Source organism: Apis mellifera, linkage group LG1 (genome assembly GCF_003254395.2).
Source record: "Apis mellifera strain DH4 linkage group LG1, Amel_HAv3.1, whole genome shotgun sequence".
NCBI classification, from domain to species: domain Eukaryota; kingdom Metazoa; phylum Arthropoda; class Insecta; order Hymenoptera; family Apidae; genus Apis; species Apis mellifera.
In genome coordinates, this window is record NC_037638.1 from 4,835,641 (window position 1) to 4,849,330 (window position 13,690).

The 13,690-nt window shown below is 35.5% G+C and overlaps 1 protein-coding gene and 1 long non-coding RNA gene across 14 annotated transcripts in view; one reads left to right on the forward strand and one right to left on the reverse strand.

Annotated features, from left to right (window-relative positions):
- LOC408616 (transcriptional enhancer factor TEF-1) overlaps nucleotides 1-13,690 on the reverse strand; it is a 181,833-nt gene that overhangs the window by 6,493 nt on the left and 161,650 nt on the right. For 11 of the 13 annotated variants that reach the window (XM_006562525.3, XM_026446055.1, XM_026446053.1 and 8 more), the window contains 2 exons: nucleotides 7,672-7,802; nucleotides 1,967-2,122 (listed from right to left, as the gene is read on the reverse strand). In XM_006562525.3, coding sequence (XP_006562588.1) covers nucleotides 1,967-2,122; nucleotides 7,672-7,802 — 287 coding nt within the window. Of the gene's footprint in view, nucleotides 1-1,966; nucleotides 2,123-7,671; nucleotides 7,803-9,378; nucleotides 9,410-13,690 lie in introns of those variants that run through there. The other 2 variants (XM_016913826.2, XM_016913824.2) reach the window with 2 other exon arrangements.
- On the forward strand, nucleotides 288-649 carry LOC102654549. The gene is made up of 2 exons (XR_409477.3): nucleotides 288-345; nucleotides 451-649. It is a non-coding gene; the product is annotated as an uncharacterized LOC102654549 (long non-coding RNA).

The window sequence follows — 13,690 nt, forward strand, 5'->3', positions numbered from 1 at the left end:
TTTCAGATAATTCGAACATGTTAAATAATTCATTTCATAAACGAGCAAATTCGAAGTGGATCATCATCGGGAAGAGATGTTGTTTTTCTCCGTAAGCCATCGAGCCCTCGGGTGGAGGAACAATCGTGACGTTTGAGGTTAAGTTGGAGGAAAGTTACACAAAAAAAAAAAAAAAAAAAAAAAAACGAACAAAAAAGAATTGACACGAATATTAAATACACAATTAATTGTAAAAAGAAAAAAAAAAAAAAGAAAAAAAAAATTATAAAGAAAGAAATACGTACAAACACAACAGCAAAGGAAAATAATAGTAGTTGTATTACGTGAAGAGAGAAAGACAGTTTGGTAAGCCACAACGACGCCTAACAACGTGTAATTAATGTCCAAAAATTCCAATTTTATACAATATGCAAACCCGTGTATGTATGTATTGTGTATATATATGCCCAGGTGATATACATATGTAAAAAAGATAGAGCGACGGACAAATTGAACAATACACAACAAGGGCCCCCAGGGGCGTAGCAGCAGAGAGCAAGGGGGGTATCGTTTTTTTTTTTTTTTTTTTTTTTTTTTACGAGGATGGTTAGTTTTCATCGCGCAAGCTTCCATGATTAAGAGAGTGTTAGAGAGAAACAAAGAAAAAAAATATAAAAAAATCATTGGTTTTAGAAATAATTTTCTTCTAACCTATTTCTCCTTTTTTTCTCTGGATAAGCAGCGAACAAAAAGCTGATTAATCAGATCAGATACAGAAGAAAAGAAACGGAATGGAAATTGTGTATGTGTATTTTGCGTATGTGCAAGAATGGTAAAAAAATTTTCTTATTTTAATTTCAATAATAAATGAAATTTTGAATTCAAAGTGTAAAGCGAATATTTCAAATAATAATCCAACTTGATTAAAAATTTTTTTAATTTATGAAAAGAATTAATGAGAAAAGAATAAATGATGGAATAATTTATTATTGTACACGATATTCAAATTTATATTTAGAAAATAAAATAATAATAAAATTTTGTAATAATTTTTGTATTATTCAGTAATAAAAAAAAAACAATGTTTATACGAACTATCTGTAACGTAATAATTGTGTATACGTGTTATGTTATTCATCGTGATAATTTTGCAAAAGCATGAAAGAACTCGCGACACGAGCAAGAACATTTTAGGATAGTTAAGACAAAACCACACGATTATGATCGGCCTCAAGCGGATTAAAAAGACGGTTATAGGGCGAAGCGGTTAGAGTGAAAAGAAAACAGATATGAACGTTAAATAAGAAGCCAAACTGACAGTGTATAAATAGGAATTAATATTTCATATATATATATATATATATCCTCAAGACGACGAGACACCGATCGTTCGTCCAGCGAAAAAATGTATAGTGAAACAAATATAAATTCAACAAGGGATAACAAGATGTCGCTAGTGTCGCCAACAATCGACTATCCCTTATACACAAGCATATTTATACGATATTACAGCGTTTTAACTTTTTCTCGATACACATTCATTTCTTTTTATCACTTTTATTATCTTTTAAATAAAATATCCGAGAGAATATTCCAACGAACGATTTTCAAACGTAACGAACGATATTCTTATATTATCATTTAATTCGTGCCACACCTGTAATGAAGGTTAGGAATACATTTTCATTTCTCAAATCAATTCTCTTCGAACTTCTCTTACTTTGAAAATCATATAATAATTAACACGTAACAAAACTGTGACAAGAAAAGGAATAAAAAAAAAAAAAAAAGAAAAAAAATTATTTTTAACAATCTTTCTCTCTTTACGTGTCTCGTCGTCTCACCCCAAAGCTCGTGGCTCCTTTTTATCATTTCTTTTCTTTTTTTTTTTTTTTATTTCGTCTGTTGTCATAAAAAGAAAATAGGCCGCTTAAAAAGAGAGAACAAAAAAAATTGTTTCAAGGGGTTCTCCGTGATCGGGACTTACCGCTCCGGGATAGGAGACAGGGGTGGAAGCATGAAGGGCAAGGGGCCCCACGAGGGCGGGGGGCATCTTGTTGTGTATCGCACTCCCAGCTGATACTATCTGGGCGCTCGACATGCTCGACATTGTCTGGAGCGCCTTCTCCTTGGCGGCATGATCCTAACAAATCGTCAAACCGATTACAACGCATTGTCGAGTGGCGGCGAAGAAACGTCAATGATAATAATTGTTCTTGTTCTTTTATTTATTCATTTATATCATGTGTGGTGAATTGTATTCTATTAGTGCCATTGGACATGTCATTTTATTAATGGTGGTGATGATTTCGTGATTGTATTTGATGAACATGATATATTTTTTTTTTTTTGGAAAGAAAAGTGTGCGATTGATTAAACGATAAGAGTAAGAGAATTATTTTGGGAGAGAAACGTGATTAGAAGAAAATCTTTCCGATTTATAATTCAATTATTTTAAATCTTAAGATATGGATGCAAGTTTGTATTAATCTTTATAATTATCATAATTTCAATATATTTAATCCAAATTTATTTATTTTAATAAAAATATAAATATTAAGTGCATACGGAATATTGTTTCTTTTGCACAAAGTATTTTACATGATTAAATTTATTATATAAAAAAAATCAAATATCAAAAAATCGAGTCATCTACAAAAAATAAAAATTCCAATTCATTAATGACAGAAGTAAGATGCTCAATGCTCCATTCTGTATAAATCTGTTTACAAAACCATCTACAAAAAAAAAGAGAGAGAGAGAAGAAACAAACATAAACACAAAATGCTTCGGTATTAAATAATAAACGTCAAACAAACTACACACCATATTAAGGAGAAAAAATTCAAAGATGGATTAAAAAAAAAAAAAAATCATTCCATATTTTTCTGCATATTGCCAGATCGAGTCGTCGTAAAAATTAAAACGATCTCTCTCCCCCGATGGCTTTGCATAATTTCGTTCCCCCCGCCGAATTTCCCATCTCCCTCGCGTTCCGCGTGTCGCTGTTTTATGCCCGGTTCGGTTGATGTCATCGATCGCTATCGAGCAAAACGGCAATGCAGAGTTGATTGCAGAAACAAGGCTGGGTTTGGGTCGCGAAATTCGCGGGAATTTTGCGCTTTTATCGGAAAGCCGTCGTTTTAATCAGCGCCACCTCCTCTCCCCCCCCCTGCCCAGCGCCGCGCGGCAAACGGCTGTCGAAAATCGCTGACGAAGCGAGAGAGAAAGAGAGAGAGAGAGAGATCCGTTCGCGTGATATATCCAGGGAAAATTGGCGTGTACCGAACCTCTCTCCCCACTCTCTCGCCGGCGCAACTCGAGCGCCCTCTCTGCGCCCCGCCGCGGCTACAGGCCTTTTCAATTTCGTTCATAAATCCGTAATGGAAGAGCCATTACAAGCTCTGCCCATTCGGAATGAAGCGTGCCGCGTAACAATGCTCGGCGATAAAGGCTTTCTCTCTCTCCGGTCACCGTGCCGAACTGAAAAATTGTGAACTTTTGCCTGTTTGGTCGGCTTTGCGTCTCTCTCTCTCTCTCTTCTTTCATATTTCTCTCTCTCTCTCTGTATTTTGTGAGGTTATGTGTTCTCTTTCGTTCTATTTTTTTTTTTTATTTTTTGTAAAATTGGGTTTGAAAATTGTTCGAAATTGAATCGTCGATTCTTTTTATTATATATATCAGTTTATAGTTTTCTAATGAATTTTTAGTCAATTGTTATTTGCAGTACGATGGTTTTAAATATTTAGGCAGATAAGGGAATGTTGGATAATTATTCTTAAGTAAAAAAAATTAGTTTGTTTTTTTTTTCAAATGATATTAATATTGTAATTTTTAATTTGAAAACGATATCGCGTTATTAAACTTTTGAATAAATCATTCGAATGCATAAGTGACATTTAATGCCATTTCACGGCACTCCTCTTCTATGCGAGCGTTCATGTTCCTAAGTACCTTTTCACTACCGGTTTACAACGAAATAGTCTCTTCAAAATACTATCCATTTGATCCTCAAAAATTTATAAATCATCCTTCCAATATTCTAATATGTTTTACTTCGTGCTATTATTATATACTTAACAATTATAATTTTAACAACATTTAAATATTATTTTGAATCAAATAAAGAATAGAAGAAAAATCTCAATATTGCCTTTCATATTTTTTCAAATAATAAATCTGTTTATCATACATTTTGCACAATCGAAGATTAAAAAAGAAATTACAAAAATTTGTCTGGAAATAATAATCCCTATAATACAATACACACAAAAAAAAAAAAATTCGAACCATGGAACATAAAAATAATTTTTCGTAAAAAATACGAAATCGTGTGTCGCGTATATAGATTTCTATTGGTACGTCCCGAATGGTAAATTCAGCATAAATAGAAAAGTATATTGGAGAATGCATATAGTGCACGAAATAAAAATTGAATGCTTCTATTTTTCACGTGGTATGATTTATTAGAAAGGAATGTGGACGAGGGAATTTTTCAAATTTAATAAAAAAAATGAGAGAAAGAGAGAGAGAGAAGGGCAGCGAAGGCAAAAATAAAATAATAATAAAAAAAAAAAAAAGGATTCAGATAGAGAGATAACGATGAAAAGCGAAAAAAAAAAAAGGAAAAGGAAAAAAAAGTGATTATCGCGAAATCGGGCGCGCACTGCACGCGAAAAATCCATTTCATTCCGCGGGATCGTTGTTCACCGACGAATCTGCAGTGGAAAATCAATTCGGTTAATTGAGAGGGTGGCTACCCTCGTGCTATTTTTCTTTTTTTTTTCCATTTTTTTATTTTTTCATTTCACTCTTTCTCTATTTTTTCCACCCTCTTCCTTTTTTTTCCTTTTTTCTTTTTTTTTTTTTTTGTTTTCAATTTTCGCCTCTCTGTCGGTCACGCGTATCGCTCTGTCCCTGTCCATGGTAACCCCTCATCGCGCAAATACACGCGAGGAATGCAGGATTGGCTGGGTAACGGGCTGGACATGTTTATCGACATTCTGAAATGCCGTTCGCCCGTTTTTGGGTGTATCGTCAGTTATCGAGAGGGTAGAGAGCGAGAGAAAGAGAGAGAGAGAGAGAGAGGAGGGGGGGGCACGTTACACCGCAACAATCAATTACACTGTAACGCTCGATGTGGGATTATTCCGGGGATATAGATGGCGCGGCCTGATTCTCGGAAGAATGTGCAGTTTCGGGAAAAATTGATGCATTAATCATGGGTTTGTTAGATACAAAATATGTGGGAAATGTAAAACAGGTTGTTTTAACATTTAGAGTTTGATACGATTTAAATTGGTGTTTGGAAACTTGTTACATTGTTGCTCACTGATCTGTTTCACTCTCTTGTCGATTCGATCTCTTTCTTTTGTTTTTGAATATATTGTAAATAATATGTTAAAATTTTAAATATATTATGTGAATCTTTTTGCGCAATCAAATTAAAGTTCTTAATACATATTTTGATTTTTAAGAGATATTTATATAAATATGTATCATTAGCTTTATATTTTCCACATTTTTTAAACTTTCATTATTATAAAAATACTAAAATATTTATTAATAATAATCATTACCTTTTAATTTTTAATTTATTCAAACTTTTTTAGTATCATATAAATTTCACTATATATAATAACTAAATATATACACGTATGAAATATTAATCTTTCTAATCTTATTCTCTGCAAATCTTTTAGCACTTTTACCAATGATATAATTCCAAAAACTTGCGCTGCAATTAATAATCCACGAATTTCGCACACTGCAATACTATCTCAAACTCGTTCGAGATAATAAACGAACGTTAAACCTCATTCAATATCAATTCATATTTCCCTGCATTTCTCTACACTTAACTCTACAGTTAACCTCAAATATGATCACCGGAAACTTGGGAGGGCGCGCGTTCCACGGAAGTCGCTGGAGTGGCGCTGTATACCCATTCGGTCGGTTAAGAGAAAAAACTTTGATAAGAATACCGTGGTGAATTTACAGAAAAAAAATTACTACTCGCAATACCGGCTCGCCGCGAATGGTCTTTAGTGGATGGCCGGCCGGTGTAGAAATTAAATAAGGCGCGACCACAGGAAACGTAAACACCGGTGCCTAAAAATTCTTTCCTCACGGAATAAATCGCGAAACGGCCTGGCATAAACAGGATCTCGCGCCGTCGGCTGGTGTGTGGCGCTCACACCCCGCGTGAAACGCGGAAACCAGAAAATTACGTCACACACCGGGTTGTCCTGCCACCGGCTGCTCATCTGAATAATGCTCGCGGTATGCGGCCACTGCAGTAGCAGATGCAGTCCGCTTTGCAATTCCACCAACGACGTTTCGGTCTGTTTACACGCGTGCACATGATCCTTTGAAATTTTTTTCGGCAGATCGTTGTACCTTTTCACTAATTAATCCTGTTTTATCTTTTTCTTTTTTAAAATTAAATTTCGTTTCAGTTCGTTCGATTAATATAACCGTAATTATAAAGAAAGAATTTTGTAAAACATTCGAAGTTTAAGATATTCTTGAAAACGAAAAATGTTCACATCGAATCACGAGCAAAAATCAGTTACAATACACTCTTGAGAAAATTTTTTCTTTTTTTATAATAAATTTTCACCTCGTTGTAAAAGCGGAAAAGTATATTAAACGAATTTTTGTTCCACCAGAATTAATCTCTTTTTTTTTTCTGCACGGTTGGCAACGTTGAAATCGGGAATAAAGCCGGGGCGCTTCAGCGACGCGCGTGCCATCTATACGTTAACGCTGATTAACTGCGTGAAACACGCTCGAATTGCTTAATTTACACGTTCGTTTTGTCTCCTTTTTATATTCGTGCGCTGACTATTGACCGTTCCCTGTACAAACAATGCATCGTACACCGTTTCTCTCTGTCTTCCTCCGACTATATAGGAGGCGCCTCTCATCGTCGAATGGAAGCGGCGAGCGCAGCGTGCTGTGATTTATTAACAGCCGCGCAATTGTTCCCAAATCGCTTTAATAATTCAGCTGTTGATTAAACGGGCCGGGTTCATTTTTACGCGTGATTTATTTCGCTACAAACTACTGTACGTCGCTCCTGATCGAACGAATTCTCTATTGACAATTAATTCCGGCGCAACCCGAATCGTTGACACGTGCAAAATTAAAAAAAAAAAATAAAAAATAAAAAAAAATGAGAATGAGAGAGAGAGAGAGAGAGAGAGGAGGAAATAGAGATATAAATGAATAGATGTGAAAAATTGAAAATATCGAATATTCCCCGAATGGAAAAGTGATGCTTTCGAAAATATATATGTTATTATCCTATGTTATTACAATTTATATATACATCTTTCAAAAGTATACGAACACTTTAGCTTATATTATGATCGTAGTTAAAACGAATTTATCGTTATTATTATTTCTTTTTAATTAATTTCTTTTTTATCATCACTATAAATAAATTGAATATCACATTGTCGATTCAAATTTATATATTATAATTTATAACAATATAACGTTCGATCAATTTTTTTATTAATTTAAAACGTGTTCGAATACTTATGAACGACAATTTGTGATTGATATCGTTCCTTGGCAGATTTGTTCGAGAACGAAGATATGCATGGGAAATGAAAATAAAAATAAAGGTGTAATATCAGCTAAGAAAAGCGTACTGTTTTACCACTGGGCTATTCGTACACTCACCACTTTGAGTTTCGCTTGGATCTCGCGAAGTTTTCGCCTAGCAAGCACTTGTATGTGCGAAGAGACCTGCTTTCGCGTCCTCGTCTTGCCTGTCCTCAGTTTGATGTAACGGGCGATCAGCTCGTTCCGACCTGAAACATAGAAACACACTTGGTTCAATAAATAAATAAATCAATCCTTGATTAATCCATTCTTTTTTCTTAAAATTGAAGAAATTAATTTAAAATAATATTCATATATATAAATTTACTTTTACAAAAGTTTATATTTTATTATTAGAAAAAATTATGATATCATCGATACCTTAATAATTCATTTTTCAAAAATTTCATCATACATTTAAATTTAAAAAGTTCGTGAAAAAATAATTTTTATTTTAGTTTTTATATTTTTATTTCAAGGTACGTAGATTTTTGTTGAATTTATAAAAAAAAAAAAAAAAGAAAGGAACATTGAGATGGATTAAAAAAGATTCAAGACACGCGAAACGAGAGAGTGAAAAGAGCAGACGTTGAAAACGTTGGCGAGTGTTCGCAGGCTAAATAATCTGCACCGTTTCAAGGTCTTCTTGCTCTTCGTTTCCAGCGCGAACACGTGCACGTGCTTCGGCCAAAATGTCCTAATAAATCTACGCTGGTGTGTATCAAAAGCAAACGTAAAGCGGGGAAACATCTTCTATGGACAATAATCGAAGTATGGGGAGTTTCAACATCCTCTAATAAAGTTTTTCCTGCTTGACGGGAAGCAGATACGCGCGCCCGTCGGGCGTTGCAAATAAACAACTCTCGAACGAGTTTGGTTGGAAATTGACCTCGAATGTTTCTTGAAATTTTATCGAAATATTTGAATATTTTTCATTGGAACGTTAAAAAAAATAAAAATTTCGTAAAGGTATATTAAAGATATAAATTTATTATTTGGAAAAATTTGTCGATTGTTAATCTTGAAAAGAGCCACGAATCGAAAGTTCAACAAAAGAAATTTTACAATTTTTTTTTTTTGTTCGAACGATTCTTTTATACAAAAGGTGCATTGCGAAATTGTTTAATCACGGGCTGAAATCGTATATTTTTTTCGCACGGCTCAATAAACCATGATAATATTATTGTACATTTCGAGAATGCGAAGAGAAGGAAAAAAAGAAAAGAAAAAAAAAAAAAAAAGCGCCACTCGATTCAATCGGTTTCGATTTCCATTATGAAAAATAGTGGAAAAATAAAAAAAAGGAAACAAAAGAAAAGAGAGAGAAGAAGAACGATCAACGTTGGCACGATTCAATAAAAAAAAAAAAAAAAGGAAGGAAAAAAAAAAGAGGAAAAAAAGAGAAAAAATCGGTCGAACGTGCAAATAAAACGTCCGCTCATTGTCGACCCTTCCGTGTTTTCATCGGCCCTCGAAATCTGAATGCATCCCACACTCGAATTAATTCGAGTTCACAGTGCGTTTCATCCTCTTGAAATTTAACTGGATCAAGCTAGTTATTTTACAATAAAATTTTTTTTCCTTTCACCGATGTTCGTTTTTCTTTGTATTTATATAAGTACTGTTTTTTTTTTTATAAAATTGTTCATAATACCATATAATTTTTCTAAGTATAATTTCAATTGTTTGAGATTGTATCAATATAATTATTATGCAATTATTTGTTTCTATATTTGAGCTAAAAATCTCCAAAAAGGAAATAAATAAATAAATAAATAAATCTACCTGCTTGATCAAACATTTCGTGTCCATTTATGAAGAGAAGAACATCCCATAAAATTTCTTGCGAGTCGAAAGCTTTCGAAACGGTTGGACGATTGAAAAATGTCCGGGACCGATGCAATCTCAACGGGACAATCCGGCGGGAAATGACAAGCGATATTCGATCGTGAATGTAATCTAAGAGGTAGGAACAAAAATGAACGAACGAAAGAGATGAGAATAGGAAGAGAGGGGTTGGTACGGGTTGAACGATGAATTGATTTCCAGCCGATTGAATCGAGTAAATGGCATAGCATGTGTGGCACCTTATCGTTGCTTAGATTTCACAGCCGTTAAGACTTTACGGCCGCGCCTGTAAAACCGGCGCCAGACGACATCAAACGTGTCGTAATTGAAATAACGTTTACTGTGTGTTGTAACCAGAACTATGCCACTTCGATGCACGATTGTTTGAAAAAAATCCTCGCCGATTGTTTTGTCTGTGATTCTATAAAATCGAAGGAGCGAGAGGGTCAGTCTCGAACGAGATCATTTCCAAGTTATTTTGCTTTCAATTTATATTTATTTATTTTGTCGCGTAATTGTTCGGTGTAATTGACGTACGCCTCTCTCTCGTCAAACACATACTGTTTACTTCGGCACTGTTCGGCAGTAATCGTGATCATATTCGAGGAAGCCACCAATCGGCTAACGTTATTTAACTGCGCATGCGTAAATACTACGAACGAAGAAAAGCAATTCGAGATGGAGAATATTTAACCTACAATTACTTAAAAATTCTAATATTTACCTTGAATCTTAAAATAATCAATAAAAATAATATAATATCTATTAAAAATTTATCTAAATTATTTGTATAAAATACTTTTATCGAACTCTTCTATATATATATATTTCGATGGTGCAATTTTAAATCATTTATTACACGATTTAAAATCGAATCTCATTTTAAACCTTTACAGAGAGAGGTAACTGTTGCTTGAAGAAACTTGTTATCTCTGATTTCGTCGAATCGAAATACACCTTTCAAAGCATATAACTCTTCGCACTCTGAAAATTTGCGAAGATTCTTTCCTTTCATTGGCGATATCTCGCGGTAAACTCGAACATCCTCGAAGACGTTTCGGACAGAGGGAAGGTTGGTGATGCTTCTTGGCAAAGGAGACGAAGAGAAAGCGGACAATGCGAGAGGGGGATAACGGGAGGGTTGGGTGGCGAAGGAGGAAGCAGAAGGGGAAGGTTACGGAGAACTCTGAAGCATCGGGAGGAAAATATTCGAGATTCCAGGCGAACCGCGTGATGACTCAATTTCGCAAAGACCGTTAAATGGCCCGCTATGAACCACGCGCGCCGCTACTGGTCGCGTTCCTTCTCTGTTTTTGAAGGCCGAACATTCTTCGAACGGGGGTTGGTCGCGTCGGTTTGAATCTGCGTGGAAAATGCCGTTACAAAGAAGCTATTCTTGGTTCATTTGTTTTTTTCCCAATAGGATCGCCGTGTTAAAACGAAAGTTTATATATCATCATTTCGAGATTTTATCATTTTTAACGGTTTAAATTGAGATTATGACGTGGAAATTGTTTCAAATCCGTAAATTCAAGCAAATAGGATGTTGGATTAAAAAATTATATTTATAAAAGTTTTAATATAACTTATAAAAGAAAGGATAATTGATTTGAGGTTAGGTTCTTACCGTGTATATATTAACCGTATAATTTTATCGTTTTAAAATATTATTATTAAATCGTGTCGAAAAAGAATCGCAGTTAAGAGGTTAGAAAATATTTTCAATATTCGTTTCATCTTTCGTGATCGAAAAATTAAAATATATCTTTAAATAATGAAGAACGAGTATATTCGAACAAAAAACTTAGTGTAAAAATCAATATCACCAACAGTATCTTCAAAGGGAAATATGTCCCTAGAAAATCTATCGACAAGGATCCGATGGAAGATCGATTTCAGAACGTGGGCGAGATCAACAAAGATCACGTTCGATAGACTGCCCGTGAACGGTCCTCCTAGTAGGGAAAGTTACGATTCAGGAGAGAAAGAGAAGAGAAACGGAGAGAGGTGGATGCACGCCGCGACCAGCAATCAACGTAAATCACTTGGCTGATGCTCAATTTAACAAGAAGGGCCATTATGATCGCGAACTAGAAGTAACGAGCACAGAGAGAACGCTATCTCTGTTGTTCCTCGGTCACCCTATCGGTAATTCTCGCAGAAATCCATCGGGAGCGATGCGCAAAGCACTTATTACGGTTTATCGCAAGAAGACACGCTTTCGATCGGGTTACGTAACACGATTTTGTAAAAGATTTGAAAAAAGAGAAACAAAATCATCGAAGGAATGAAAAAAAATTTCAATTCGACGCGAACGTTGAAATGAATTAAGCGAATAAAAGGGATACTTGTTTTTGAAAGGATAATTGATTTGAGGTTAGGTTCTTACCTGTGTATATATTAACTGTATAATTTCTTGATCTGTTAATTTCTCAGTAAATAAATATTCATAACATCCAAGTTATAACTCAACACTGATTAAATACTAATTTAACTGCAAAGAAGGATGAATGTATACGAAAGATGTGGATAAAAAGCGAATGAAAAAAACTTCGAATTAGAAACGGAATTTTGCTCGTTCTCTCCATCTGTTCTTCTCTCCACCAACGCATCGGCCATACGTCTTGCAACGACCATGGTGTTAAGTGCATTAAATTCTCGAGAACAATCACGAGAGCGCATCTTCGAGGAAAGAAGGTGGTATATACACCCACGTAGATCGTCTGATAACGACACGTGGACAAATTGAAACGAATGGACGTGTCTCGTAAGAGTTGTGATTATAAGTTACCGAAATGGTTATTATAATATACAAGAAATTTAAAAGAGAAGATGAATCCTATTATTTAAATTAATTCTATTTTATAACAATTCAATATACATATTATTGCGCCAGAAAATTCAATAATCGTTTTGACTCACCATATCGTTATGAACGACCATAACCTAGCTTATTTGTCACGTATCTCGTTAGTTGCATTTCCAATAGATATTCACAATTTCCAATTCACTCAAATATATCTCCTCAATAATTTCTCTTCGATAATACATCGAGTAACGAAAAATTTACGAAATACTTTTTATTTATCGCGACAAAGAGTATCGAACGAAGAAAAGAACGAACGATCTAAACCGACTAGATTTGCACTACTACTGCCCTCTAGTCTCAAACGCGTTGAACGACATCCAGAATTCCGTGATCCTTCGGCGACCGTCGGCCAGGCAAAACATTAACGCTCGAACGCTAATTAGTTTGACGGAGTAATAAGTAGGTCGAGGGCGTGCTTAAAGAGATAATTAATTAGTAAGGCAAGGTTCAACAACGGGCATTCTTGGCAATCCACTTTCAATTAACCGCCTCTCTCGAAGAGAACCGCCAAGTGCATAGCCACGTACGTTTGTTGGGAGTCCCTGGTTAAAGGTACACGGATCAACGGTCTTGGTGCTTGGCCTTCCGTTGACGGAAGGGATCGCTTTTGACATGTCGAGGATCCAAACCGTTGCAATGGTCCTCCGGGCTATTCCGGACTTCACCGCCGAGTACCGTCGTTTAATCGATGCTCTGCAAACAGTGGGCTCTATGCTTCTCTCCTCCAATCGGCGAAGTGCGTTTAAGCTCGTTTAGTCAATTAGTAATCGTCGAGCAATTCGATCGAGTCGAGGGATACTCGAAAACCGGCCTTTAAGCTCCTTTCACACTGCCTTTCACATTCTACGGACACGAAAGATTTTTTCCTTATCTCGCCTCGAATTGGGCGAGATTAATCGAAGTGACGAACATTATAGAATAATCGTACACGAGTATCGAGTTACGATACGCGATATAAGTGTTCGATCGGGAGAAGAGGAATATCTCTTAAAATTTCAAATTTTCCCGACCGTTATACGTACGTATTATATTCCAACAGGATTCGTATTTTCGAGAATATCGTCCCTCGTCTAGGATAACGAAACGAAAGCGAATTTGAACACTGTGGAGTGAGTCGTCAAGCAGTTGATCGGGTATATAAGATCCATTCGGCAAGAAATACCGTGCCACTAACACAAAGCGTCAAAAACCTTTGATACACACCAAAAGCTGCATATCACCCATCTTCCCTCCCTTTCCACCACTTTGATGGGCGTGTATACTCGTCTCAACGAAAAGACGATAGGGAGACGAGGAGATAGAAGTCGATAAGTGTCCTTGCGCCAGAAGGAGGATCCTCTCGCATCTTGACACGGTGACCCCCACCCTATTCGAGCCCCA